General features: G+C 42.4%; 1 protein-coding gene across 3 annotated transcripts in view; it reads right to left on the minus strand.

Annotated features, from left to right (window-relative positions):
- Positions 1 to 14,825, minus strand: part of CDH23 (cadherin related 23) — a 3,939,560-nt gene that overhangs the window by 177,203 nt on the left and 3,747,532 nt on the right. For all 3 annotated transcript variants that reach the window (XM_069610726.1, XM_069610725.1, XM_069610724.1), the window contains 2 exons: positions 7,729 to 7,858; positions 5,866 to 6,129 (listed from right to left, as the gene is read on the minus strand). In XM_069610726.1, the coding sequence (XP_069466827.1) occupies positions 5,866 to 6,129; positions 7,729 to 7,858 (394 nt within the window). The remainder of the gene's footprint in view (positions 1 to 5,865; positions 6,130 to 7,728; positions 7,859 to 14,825) is intronic.

Consider the following 14,825-nt stretch of genomic DNA (forward strand, 5'->3'; position numbering starts at 1 on the left):
CTAAGGGACCTCGGAATTGGCCAGTAAGGGATTACCGGCACTGGTCTCCTTACCGGTGCCCGGTATCCCTTACCGCCCAACTTGTAATGACCCCCAATGCCTTGGTGTAAAACACTTTTTTTGCTTCAGTGACTTTCTTTTCTTTCGTTATTCTTTTGGTTATACTTTTTCCTTGAAGTCCGTTTTCGGCCACAACGCATAGCTCTTGTTCATAGCCTTCATAGCGCTACGTCTTGTGGTGCATCCTTCAGAGTGGTTGTGTTAATGTGCACATATGCAGCAGCAGCAGTGTGATTTGTTGATATCCAGCAGTTACAGCGACATCGACTAGTCAGTGTACTGTGTCTTCCTTTCTTCTGCTTCTGCAAAATGAGTGGCTATGAGAGCAATAATTGAGAGCTTATTGTTATTGTAATGAACACTGAGGTATTAAAAAAGAAAGCAGAGTAGTGAAGAAGAACAGATGCAAATATTACAGTCAGGGGATCAATAATGTGTTCTCCGCAAATTGGCTGTTATGGGAAGACGAACGAAAACAGAGCAGACAGAATTGAAACCTCATCTATTCTATACTACAGCCTTATTCCCAAAAGAGCATAGTGATTTCACTGACCAAACTTCAGTAGGCTCAAGCACGGTAAAACAAAGATGAAAGTCTCGGAAGGATAGCTCAGGGGCAATGCCCTCGCCTTGGAAGCAAGATGAGTGGAGCAACACAGGTTCGATCCCCGGGTCCGCTTACAAACCTCTGGGTATTAAGTGCGTTATGAATACCAATTATAATTATAAGTGCACTAGTAGAAGTAACAGATGCTAACATCCCGGTGTTGCCACATGTTAAAACTCTCGGGATGATGGTAGAGGCCTCAGTGGGCGCAGAGGTACAGGTAAGATACCTGCAGAAAAACAACACCTACTATCTACGACTTATGAGAGCAATAAGACCCTTCATTAATTAAGTCAATGCTGCGACAATCGCTAGGGCCATCATCCTGTCGCGACTTGACTATGGCAACACTCTCCTGCTAGGAGCCACAAAAGGGAGATTCAAAAGTGCCAAGTCATACAAAACGACGCAGTTCGCATAGTTAAAAACATAAATAATAGAGAACATGTGTCAACAGGGAGAAGAGCACTACACTGGCTAAGAGTGGAGGAGAGAGTCACGTTCAAGGCTATGACTATAATTCACAGATGCCTATATGGAGAGGCCCCTAGCTACTTCAAAAAACATTTCTCTTTTTATGCTCCTGGAAGATGTCTAAGATCAGCCGACAGGGGCACGTTGCACAGACCCGGGGCTAAGTCCGCACTTAGGCAAGGCAAATCTTTCCTGGCGAAAGCAGTAGACCTGTGGAACAAGTTGCCGATGGCATTACGGCTTGAAGCTAATTACCAGAGTTTTAGGAAATCGCTAAAAACCTCATTGTTTCAATGAGTATTAGAGCTTCGTTTCCCTAGGTTTTCTACCTGTCTTAATGAGGTGTTTCGTGTTTCTGATCTTCTTGGTTTCCCGCGCCCTGATGCCTGCGGGCTACCGGCGCGTAATAAGCACGCACATAACATAACATGAATACCAATTATAATTATAAGTGCACTAGTAGAAGTAACAGATGAATAACAGATGAATACCAATTATAATATAGGTGCACTAGTAGAAGTAACAGATGAATACCAATTATAATTATAAGTGCACTAGTAGAAGTAACAGATGAATAACAGATGAATACCAATTATAATATAAGTGCACTAGTAGAAGTAACAGATGAATAACAGATGAATACCAATTATAATATAAGTGCACTAGTAGAAGTAACAGATGAATAACAGATGAATACCAATTATAATTATAAGTGCACTAGTAGACGTAACAGATGGGGAAGGGGCAGAGAAGGCATACATTAGAAAGAGTGAGGTCTGTGATATGTGTCATGTGGCTCTTTTCGGGTGTCACCCAAGCGTAACCTTTCACTGGCATTTAGCGTGGAACGGTGTTATTTTGCACAGGTAAGGTTAGCCAGCAAAAAATAATGCGAGGCACCTGTAGGCAGGCCCAGCAGCATGAACATCGATACCAGCGCCGCAATATTGAAAGGTGGCCCTAAAACAGGGGCACCCTTACTCATGACAAAATCAATTCCAAACTGATATGTGACCTTCAATGATTTCTGATGAGTCACAGATAGAGCGGAATCCCAGCCATTACGAGGTAACCACAGCCATATGGAAGTGGGGTGGCATGGTGAGAGATTCGATTAGTTGGCACACACATGAGAGCTCACTAGGGCCATGCCAGAATGATGTAAGCCTTTGTTTGAGGTGCAGGTACACCCAGAAAGTTACCACTTTTCTTCATGAAGGTATTCTTAGCCACCTGAGGACTAGAATAGCGATGGCAGGGCACTGGGTTCCTGATCAGGTTGTATTACATGTAATGTAAAGATCCACTGCATGCAGCGGCTATATCACGTGGGTAGTCACGCGGGTAGGCTGAGCGGAATTCTACAGGTCTCAAATGGTGCTGTAAAGTCTTGTCTTCCAAGGTCAGAGGATTCACTGTCAGAACTTTCCTGGCTAAAGTAACCAACTAAATGTATCATACTGATGGGTCTGTATAAGGTTCATTGTTTAAAACCCTATAAAAACCCTACGGTTTCTGTGCTCGGAGGTCTCATTTTTAGGTCGTGGATACTATGCCAGTTTCCCTGTAGATTTCTGTCCAGCTGCCTGGAAATAAATGCTGTCTGTACTTTGGCTGACTGGGTTGCTTATTGGGTTATATGGTGATGGAGTTGGGCTTCTACAATGTGAACCTTATATAGAACACCTTCACATTCTAGATGACTTACATACAGGACCAATACAAGGGCTTCTCATACAGGACATTTCACCATTGCAACACTGAAAGTGGACACTAAGTGTAGGACAGATACAAGCACTACTTCCAGAGGACAGGACTCCACCACGGCATTATTAAAGGTAATCCTCACTTTAGTACTCACTTTAGTATTCACACAGGACAGGATATTAGCACTTTGAATACTGACAGATGATCCTAACAGCAGGATTGAAAAAAGTGCACGTGACACAGACGAGATCACCACTATTGAAATACTGAGATGTGCTCCTTGCACATGTTAGTAGACCCCTGCTAAAATAATTAATTATTTCCATCAATAAAGGTTTCAAAGATGCGCATATGTTATGTTATTTTGCACTTATATAGCGCCTTATATACCATTGGTATGGTCTGAAGGCGCTGGTAGGTTGAACGCCCTTGGGAACCGAAGTTCTTGTCAGTAGAGGGAGGAGAGAGGGTCCAATAGGTGCGAGTGCGCATCTGGTATGTGTGCAGCTGGTGCGAAAATTCCTGTGGAAGCTGCTTCATAGCGGTAGGTGTGGTGGCTGAGAGGTCAGGAGTATGTGTTCGAATCTGGCAGGAATTATCCAGACCGAGAGTGGCAGCGTAAGGCCTGAGGAGAACGCCTGGCTGGGGGTGCGAGACCAGCAGTGATTACATAGAGTGATGTGGAGTGAGCGGCGTCAGATGTTGATATGAGAACAGTTATACCGAATGGTGTCATAGTATCTCTGTGTTCTAGTTGGGTGGTGGTGTAAGGAGAGAGTAAGCGTGGGGTGTGATATGAGGTATGATCTTTTAAAGGATCCATGCATTCTAGGTATACTATGGACTTCATGCAGTTAAGCGATTCGTCCGTTCTGCACATTCGTCGGCCCTCCACCCGTCTTCTCGCCACACACGTCCTCTCGCTACACATGTCGTTTCGCAAAAACACACGTCCTCACGCCACACACGTCTTCTCGCCACAACACGTCCTCTCGCCACAACACGTCCTCTCGCCACAACACGTCCTTTTGCCACCACATGTCCTTTTGCCACCCATGTCCTCTCGCCACCCACGTCCTCTCGCCACCCACGTCCTCTCGCCACACGCGTCCTCTCGCCACACACGTCTTCTCGCTACACACGTCTTCTCTCACACACGTCTTCTCTCCACACACGTCTTCTCTCCACACACGTCTTCTCTCCACACATGTCTTCACTCACTACACCCTGCCGCCCTCCACACCAGGCCGCCCTGCACACCCGGCCGCCCTCCACACCCGGCCGCCCTCCACACCCGGCCGCCCTCCACACCCGGCCGCTCTCCACATCCGGCCGCCCTCCACACTCATGGGCCCTCAACACTCCCAAACCGAGTACACCATGGGGCCTCATTACGAGATTGGAGGTAGCTTTGCCGGTTTTACCGGCATGGCTACCCCCAAACTCGCATCCGGCACCCACGAAAGGGGAATCACTGGGCCATTCCGACCTCAGCGGACCCGGTAATTCCCATTCCGTGGGTGCCGGAGCCAGTACATCCCCATTCCCGTTTCAGCCCCCATAGGGCTCAATGGGAATGGGAAGGATGGTAGCAGCCGTACCGTTTACAACGATATCGTTGCTACCATCATGTTCTGCTCACGTTGTTGCCTTACCGCCATACTCCTAATGAGGCCCCATGTCTGCAATACAGAAAGTGACACTCAGTGCAGGACTGAGGTAAGTGAACCTCATACAGGACAGGACAACAGCACTGTAACATTCAAAGGCTATATTAATTGTATTGTGTTGGCAAGTGCACCTCTGACAGGGCAGGCTACAACCACTACAATACTGAAATGTGACCCTTGTGGCAGGGTTTACACAAACACACCTCTCAGAGGGCAAGACGCAAGCACAGCAAAACTGAAAGATAACACCGCACGACTCAATCAAGCACATCCCACACAATAGTAGAGCCCTCCACTGCAACATTGATAGGTGCGTCTCACTGCAGGACAATTACAAGAGCACCTCATACAAGACACCATATTCTTCTCCGTTAACCACACACAGGACTAATACAAACACACCTCACTCTATACATGACAAAACCAGCATCACTGACAAATAATTCTCACTGTAGGACTGGCATAAGTGCAGCTCACACATGACATGGCATCACAGCTGCAATACTGAACGATGGTAATCACCGCAGTGTGTACAGACTTGGAAAGATGCTTCACAATATCCATATTTATGAATATTGCCTCCAATCTCACCCTCCAAACCCTTAATCCGCATAACACAGAAGCAGTTATAGAATCCTAGCTCTATGATCCATTTGTCATATTACTATACTGAAACTCAAGAAATTCCACGGTCAATCATTTGAAATAGAAAATATTTACTAAAATGAGTTCTAATAACATGGATGGGGTGATGCGGAGGGCGGTAACAGTGAGACATTCATCGCCTTCGAAATCATTATGTGTGGTTATTGTTCCGACCAGGGTGGCATTAAAATGTGCACATCAATATAGAGATACGAATTTCGTGTAACCAAACTTTGTACCCAGAGCTTCAAAATATATGTTAGCTGTTGTTATAAGGTATTATGTATGTGGCTCTATTGGCTTTTAGCATCAGCTATCCTGTCTGGTTCTAAAATGCATACATATTTCATCATTTCTGTCTGCAGAGGATGCCTCTCTACTGTGGAGCCTTCTGGGGAAATAGGACATGGAGATATTGATTTCCACACCTGTTAGAATCTAATTTATATGTGTGGCTGGCATAGATATGGCTGTGCAAAGGGCCACACAAATGCATGAGACGCACTGCCAACCTTGTTACAAAGTCATAGTACTATTGGGAAAAACCAGAGGAAAGGCAGAGAGAAAATAAGGATTGCAAACATTCTAGAAAAAAAGACACATTGTTATCTTAGATGGTCTTTTGTGGACACTGACGTTAAAACACTCCATCCATGATTTCCCGCGATCGAACCAGATGAGGACATGATCGCGGCCTCTTACCTGTGGTGTATTCACTCTTGGTGAAATGGGGTGCCTGATCATTGATATCCTCCAAAATTATCCGCACTTCCTGCAACGTGGAGTCTGTACTGGGATCGATGTTCTGGATTGTGGCCGACTTTTCACTACTGCTTAGCGACCAATTCCTGTTGCTGGACGCCTTGACTATGATGGAATAGTAAGGTTGTGTCTCCCGGTCCAAATCCTTCAACACTGTCAGTTTTCCTTCAGGAGTAAGCCTGAAGTTCTTCTCTGTGTTTCCACCTAGGACATTTGTAAACATAACCAATCAGATATTGTATCTCAGTGTGGCACCTCAGCCCTCAATCCTACATAGGCAGAAAACTGAGGACACTTTAAATTGGTTGATAGTATCACTTGTTTTTACATTTTTCCGAAAGATCAATTCCTGCAACAGCAAGTGATGGATAAAAACAAGTTATTGTAATTATTAATAATACTTAGCAGCTGGAGTGCAGCCAATCAAGTTACTGAAATCATGGGCTTTTCCTATTGGCACAAACCTGCATACTGATCAGCCTGTTGGCTCCTCCAGCTCTCATTCGTTGCCTCGTCTCCTATCTTCCATCACCATCAACTGCCCACCGTAATTAACCCCTCACTAAACTTACCTTCCTCCATTCCCGCTCTGCACCTGCCATCCGCTACTCCAAACTCTTGCATGGAAATAGAAAAGGAGCTCCGCTTGGCGCCCCAACTGCCATGTCTATTTCAGCCATTTTAGCTGTAGTGCTTTTTAACTGAAAAGGTACGTTATGCCCCTCTGCAGAACCTGTTATTTCCTGAAAACGGTGACATTTGCACCACATTTGTTACCCTCGGATGCTAATGGTCAATAATGCCTTCTCTACTGAGTCCTAACATGATGCTTACTCCACAACACCCACATTAATGGTCTTCAATTTACTCGTGCTTATTAACGCAGGTGGCAGGCCATTACTACCTAGTATGGTACACAAGGGGAGGATTTATTGCCGAAATAAGAGATATTTGACTTTACAAAAAAATTATATGTTTGTGATTACTGGATACCTGTTGCAAGGAATAAGAGACTGTACTTCCTTTTACTACTAAGTACTTGAAAAGTGCAATAACAAATGTACTTCTAATGCTTAAACACTGGTTTCTGAAAGCCTTATCTGTAACATGATGAATCTGTTGTAAGGTTCTCTTGAGAGCTGTTAAGGCACATACGTAACTACAATATAGTACTGAGGTTAAAGGAGCAAAGGACAGACATCACGAAACAGCAAAGGACTGCACAGGGAAAGCAAGAACAAGGGAACGCAAGCACAAAGGAACGCAAGCACAAGGGAATTGGGTGGAAGCTATCAGAAAAGTTGAGTTTACGACAAGTGTAGCATATCGGCTAAGATCATTTCTAATATTTTGTGGCTGCCATAGGCATGCTAGCACCTTCTCAATGATGGTTGCATGCACCATGACCAAAGCCTCGAGGCTTGTTTTTATGAAATGCCACAAGCAGCCATTTTACAGTGGATATCGTCTGATTCACATTACTGTACACACAAGGGGCAAAGAACAGAGGTATTCGGGAGGACCCTATGAATGGAGAACTGATCATGCTTACAAAGCGCTCCATGACATGCGCATCCCAGCTTGTTATGTCGTGATCAGCACCAATACTCATTGTATCGGGCTGGTGCCTTCGAGCACAAGATAAAAACAGGACCTCTGCACAGCAGAGATGGATGCAAGCCTCTGAATCAGGGAAGGAGTTGCCCTGGTGCAGTTATAACCCTTATAATGGTTATGCCGGCACACGCCACTGAAGATAATTTACACTTCATATAATAAGAAACACATTATCATGCACTGTACCTGCTATGAAGTAATATACTATGGCATTGTAACCCTCATCCATATCCACGGCGCCACTGACATTCCCTACCACGGAGCCGGGCTTGGAATGTTCTGCGATGGAAAGAATTTGGTACTGGAGACTTCCTCTCTGGAAAAGAGAATATTGAAATGAAAGAAGATGGGTACGGTCACAAAATGATTGTGTCTATTTTTTTTTTTTTTTTTTAGCAATGATCAAATCTTTGAATGCTACAAGTACAAGTCCCAACAAGCTCAAAGCCAAAGCTTTGCTTAATTCATGGATGTGCTGAGTTGGCATAGCCAAGCAGGCACCTCTGCACGTTCCAAAAAGCCACGATTGTAAATGGTGTTTCTTTTCCTTTTGTGTCTTTCTGCCTGGCTCTAGGGTAATATTTGTCCGTGCAGTGCGTGTCATTGAATAATTATGCACATGACAGCCAAGTGTTGTTGAAGCTCACTGGTTCCTTTGTTGATAATGTAAACCATGTCCAGGCGTTGTTTACTATCATTGACACATGGATAGGAGACAGCTGGTTCAGTTTGAATCAGAGGAAAACAGAATTCCTGCTGCTCCCCACGGATTTCTTGAAGGACTGAAGCGTTGGTAGTCTCTTCTAAGGAGACCCGGAAGCTACATTGTTCATTACACACGAAGCCAGGGTGTGTTGACCTTAGCCCCTGATATACCTGCTAAAACTATTTAATTTAAAGTTATTGAATTCGTTCTCAAATTGCGAAAAGTGGTGTGCATCTCACTCAGGATAGATTTGAAATTCTGTTATTCCACAGTTACTATCACAAACTCCACAATCCACATCCAAGAGAAGGCTAAATCCCCACGTATGATCTTTGATTTTTCTCTACCTCTGTCTGCCCAGGTTAATGCAGCCATTAACTCACCAAGCTATTATCTTATGCTGCAAAGACAGATCTGCCCTTTGTTGTGAGAATCTAATTGACCCCTCCTCCCAATAGGCTGAGCTATACACAATGCTAACTTGAATAAGCACATGGATATCGTTTTTGCCATCCTCTCAAACAATCAGAATGAGAGTGCAATCATTAACTACTGATATTCACTGCACCCTGAGCATTTTGTCTTCAAATGCAGACAGGGAAACAACAATGTAATTTTCAGGCAAGATTTAACTTAACAGCACACTTCCTCTCTTGGTGGATTTTTTTTGATGCAGCATTCAATTTAACACACCAAAAAGAAAGCTAAAACATGGGAAAATACTTTCACTTTCTTATACAGAAGCCGTTTACTTTTACATGACACCTAATGCATGTTCATGTTAAAACAGCTCCGTTTATCCACATTTTCAGTTAAAATGCTCAATTTCCGCAAACAACCTTGTTTTTTAAATACTATTAAAGCTTTATAGACTGAGGAATGGGTAATTATCCCAAGTGATAAGGACCCCTTCCAAGTTTTATAGGGCTATTAGCACATGGTTGTAGCAATACTTGTTTTGGAGTTTTCGTGCTGAAGTAAAAAATCTTGCTTTAAAAGTGAGTAAAGTAAATAGACAAACTGCGTTTGGATGTATGTATTTTTATTTTGTAGTATTTAAATAACATGTATGTCTTCAAGTTAAGCACCCATGAAATGTCATGTAAAAGAAAATGGTTTCCCTATAAGAAAGTTAAAGCATTTTCCAATGTTTTTCTCTTTCACTTCCATGTGTTCGTTAGCATGTGGCATCAAATAAAGCCCCCCCCCTCCCCCTACCCCTTGAAAGGAAGTGTCTTGTTGATAAACAACCTTGCCTGGAAATTGCTTTGTTGTTTTCCTGCCTGCTTCTGAAAACAGAATGCTCAGAATGCAGTCAATATTAGTAGTTATTGACTGCACTCTCAACATTCTGTTTGGTTGAGAGGAGGTCAGTAACGATTTTCATGTGGTAATATAGCCATAAATACCAAGGGAGGGATCATTATTGTGGAATAATGACCTGCCACCAAGGTATGACCTGAGGCGAAGCCAAGGGCCATATGTTGGGGACGTGTTATTATGCCAAGCGATAATAGCCCCTGCCAAGGTCTATAAAGCTATTAGCACATGAACAAGTTTTGGAGTCTTAGTGACTAAGTAAAAATAAGGCTACGTTAATAGTTTGCTTCGATCTGAAGACAAGAATCTTTTGGTGGTGCCTCATTCTCGATTCCACTCTCGTGGTGATAGATGATTTCCAGTCGCAAGGCCGAAGTTGTGGAATCTACTTCCGTTGGACCTCTGCAACAACAATTCCCTTATAAAGTTTAGAAAACAAATAAAAACTTTCTTTTCAGTGAGTCTTTCCCTTAGAGTGTTTCAAAAAAATGTAGCAGGCGCTTCTCTCCAGAAAGAACATGGCATGATAACCTGTTCTGAGATGAGAGCTTGCAGCACACGCTTTTTGCTCACTGTAGCTGTCACAGATTGGAAATAACCATTTGCATATCAGTCTTTGTCCCGCCAATCATGGCATTACATTTTTTAACATGGAGTTTTACTCAGGAAGAATCACTCTTGTTCGAAACACATTTGTTACACGAATACATAACTTTACATTTCCATTTGTCCAAAATACCAATATTTTGATAGGAATGAGTCACTGAGTATTTGTGACCACTACTGTGCCTTGTGCCCTATCTCTAACTACACGTTTCGGGCGCCTCCCACCCTTCTTCAGGTTTGAATATTGGGTTGTTACTCCTTTCTGATTTCCTGCAAAAAATATAATAAAGAAGCTGAATCAGTACTCTCCTTTACTAGAAAGCTCAATAGTTTACTGACTTGTAAAAAAGTGCCTGAACCCACTAACCTTTGAATTAGTCTTGGAGCTTGGTAGAGATGCCTCTATTAATGAAGCTCATGATGGTCAGTGCAAAATATATATATACATTTCTACATTGTATTTTTAGATGTAATGTGCGTTGTGCAGGAGGATCCCGCGCTATTGAAAAGATATGGGTCCCCCTGCACAATGTCAGCATTCAGACTAGCTACAAATGTCCTTATGTATGCGTAAAGAATGCTTACCCGGGCTGAGTATTAGGTAATTTACACGTGGGGACGATCGAGTATTTGTGATGAATTTCAATCCTCCTTATGTAGTGAGAGGACCCAGTCCTGAAAGCATATATAATGTGTTTTTTACCGATAGGCAAATCTCATATGACTAAATGTATTCTTTATGTGGCATTAGAGGTCTAAGTTCTCACCGATCTATGCGCAAGTCCCATGCTCATAGCTGCAGCGACTGTTAGCATCTAGCGTGTTCCTGTAACAGGGCTCTGTATTCCTGTGGTTCTGAAGTTACGGTCACTCTCCTATTGTGAGGAATGAATGGTCCATCATTCGCTGTAACTATAATCACTGGCTCTATTCCTTTAAGTGTGCTATGTTGCAAATATAATTTACCTTCTCTGTGTCTCGGTCGCGCAAGTGAAACTCTGCTCCACAGCAATGCTCTCTCACCCCAGAGTCTGTCGCTAAGAAACTGAGGACTGGGTGCTTCTGGGAGTGCCTTTTACTATTTCCATAGCATCTGTGACGCGGGCACCATTTTGTAATTGTACCTCTGTCTCTAGACGCTATACAGCAGACAAAGTGACCTGACCTAAGGCTGAGCTTCTGATGCTGTTGAGCGTTCAATGCTGTGTGTGATTTATGCTGAAATAATAAACTTAATATATTGTTGGTGGAACTCTGTACCTACATATTGACAATTTATGTGGACAAGAACATATTTCAGAGAACAATAAATGCTGCGTGTTTCGTTAACATGCACCCATTTCAGAGAGCGTGGTAAATGCTATTAATCTCAGTATAGCGTTAATTAGACATTGCGGAAAATTCCCATGTATGTTTTAACTTACGTTGGTACTAGTTAAGAGAAAAACACCCAGGTGAACACTTAATCATATGAGTACCTATATCCCATGCGTTCATCACTTTGAAGATAACAACTCAATCCTGATGTATTACCACATATGCAAATACCGGTGAGGCGATCAGTTCATAATCACATCATTACACATAAATGAGATGTTAAATCCTCATAAGTAACAGTTCAAATCCCAGTCAATGTTCATTCCACGGGGGTACATAGTGTCTAATTTCTCTATCCAAAATACCTCTCTTTGCTGAAATAATTTGACCAAATGACCTCCCCTCCTTGGAAGTTTGACCGATTCTAGGATCACAAATTTAATTTGTGCTATCTTGTGTCTTTCCGAAATGAAGTGTTTTGCCACAGGTGATTTAGTGGAAAGATTCCTAATATTGGACTTGTGTTCACCCCATCTTGTTTTCGCTTTCCTGCTTGTTAGTCCAACATAGTACATGCCACAAGGGCACTTAATGACATATATTACGTTAATCGTATTGCACGTCGATGTATGAGCTAATGCGATCCTTCGTCCATTGTGGGGATGGCAGATGGAATTGCCCTTCAGTATATTGTTGCAGCAGTTGCAATTGTTGCACGGTATGGTGCCTCTGTATTGTTTCTTGAGATTACTTTTCGGGGTGAAGTCTGATTTGATCAAACAGTCTTCCAATGACCAACTTTTACTGTGTGCGAAAAGCGGTGGAGTGGGGAACAGATTCTCTAATGCAGGGCCGGGTGCTAACACCCTCCAATTTTTCTTGATGATATTCTTGATTTTACTGCTCTGTTGTGAAAAAGTAGTGACATATACCAAATCTGTGTCCTTAATTTTCTCTTTGGGTTTAAGGGCTTCTGTTCTTGAAGTGTTGCTCACAGTTGTGTAATGTTCCAATAAAACTTGTTCACTATAGCCTCTCCTGATGAATTTCCCCTTTAATTCTGTGGATTTGACCACAAAGGCTTCCTCTTCTGAAATGATCCTTCTATATCTTAGAAACTGACTGAGTGGGATACTGTTTATGGTTTTGTCCGGATGGAAGCCTGACGCCAGAAGCAAGCTGTTCCTGTCAGTATCGTTCGTGAAGATTGTTGTGCCAATTTGTCATTCTTCCAATAAATCTTAACATCCAAGAATTCAATACTGTTTTTACTTATTTTGTCTGGTCACAACTGTGACCATCTTTTCATTATGAAATTGCTAAGCATAGATCTCTAAAATAACTTCTTCATTCAAATATCAGGTACCTCGAGGGGTGCAGCCATGGCACCGAGTTATGCTAATATTTAAATGGCGTACTTAGAAGAGACGAAAGTGATCACCAATCCAAAATGGAACAATAAATTGAAATGTTTAACAAGATTCATAGATGATTTATTTGGAATTTGGGAGGGTACCGAAGACGAGTTGAAGGAATTCTTCGAGTTCATGAATCAGCTGGCACCACGGATCAAATTTACACACAAAATAAGTAAAACCAGTATTGAATTCTTGGATGTTAAGATTTATTGGAAGAATGACAAATTGGCTACACCAATCTTCACAAAGGATACTGACAGGAACAGCTTGCTTCTGGCAACAAGCTTCCATCCAAAGAAAACCATAACCAGTATCCCACACAGTCAGTTTCTAAGATATAGAAGGATAGTTTCAGAAGAGGAAGACTTTGTGGTCAAATCCTTAGAATTAAAGGAGAAATTCATCAGGAGAGGCTATAGTGAACAAGTTCTATTGGAACATTACACAACTGTGAGCAACACTTCGAAAACAGAAGCCCTTAAACCCAAAGAGAAAATTAAGGACACAGATTTGGTATATGTCACTACTTTTTCACAACAGAGCAGTAAAATCAAGAATATCCTCAAGATAAATTGGAGTGTGTTATGACTCGACCCTACATTAATGAACATGTTCCCCACTCCACCACTTTCCGCACACAGTAAAAGTAGGTAATTGAAAGACCATTTGATCAAATCAGACTTCACCCAGAAAAGTAATCTCAAGAAACAATACAGGGGCACCATACCGTGCAACAATTGCAACTGCTGCAACAATATACTGAAGGGCAATTTCATCTGCCATCCCTACAATGGCCAAAGAATCGCATTAGCTCATACATCGACGTGCAATACGAAGAATGTAATATATGGCATTAAGTGCCCTTGTGGCATGTACTATGTCGGACTAACGAGCAGGAAAGCGAAAACAAGATGGGGTGAACACAAGTCCAATATTAGGAATCTTTCCACTAAATCACCTGTGGCAAAACACTTCATTTCGGAAAGACACAAGATAGCACAAATTAAATTTGTGATCCTAGAATCAGTCAAACTTCCAAGGAGGGGAGGTCATTTAGTCAAATTATTTAAGCAAAGAGAGGTATTTTGGATAGAGAAATTGGACACTATGTACCCCCGTGGAATGAACATTGACTGGGATTTGAACTGTTACTTATGAGGATTTAACATCTCATTTATGTGTAATGATGTGATTATGAACTGATCGCCTCACCGGCATTTGCATATGTGGTAATACATCAGGATTGAGTTGTTATAGTCAAAGTGATGAACGCACGGGATATAGGTACTCATATGATTAAGTGTTCACCTGGGTGTTTTTATCTCAACTAGTACCAACGTAAGTTAAAACATACATTGGGATTTTCCGCAATGTCTAATTAACGGTATACTGAGATTAATAGCATTTACCACGCTCTCTGAAATGGGTGGATGTTAATGAAACACGCAGCATTTATCGTTCTCTGAAATATGTTCTTGTCAACATAAATTGTCGATATGTAGATACAGAGTTCCACCAACAATATATTAAGTTTATTGTTTGAGCATAAATCACACACAGTATTGAACGCTCAACAACATGAGAAGCTCAGCCTTAGGTCAGGTCACTCTGTCTGCTGCATAGCGTCTAGAGACAGAGGTACCATTACAAAATGGTGACCTTGCATCACAGACGCTATGGAAATAGTAAAAGGCACTCCCAGAAGCACCTAGTCCTCAGTTTCTTAGCGGCATACTCTGGAGTGAGAGAGCATTGCCATGGAGCAGAGTTTCACTCGCGCGACCGAGACACAGAGAAAGTAAATTATATTTGCAACACAGCACTCTTAAAGGAATAGAGACAGTGAATATAGTTACAGCGACTGATAGACCATTCATTCCTCACAATAGGAGAGTGACCGTAACTTCAGTACCACA

Source organism: Ambystoma mexicanum, chromosome 8 (assembly GCF_040938575.1).
Source record: "Ambystoma mexicanum isolate Mex_15411 chromosome 8, UKY_AmexF1_1, whole genome shotgun sequence".
NCBI classification, from domain to species: Eukaryota; Metazoa; Chordata; class Amphibia; order Caudata; family Ambystomatidae; genus Ambystoma; species Ambystoma mexicanum.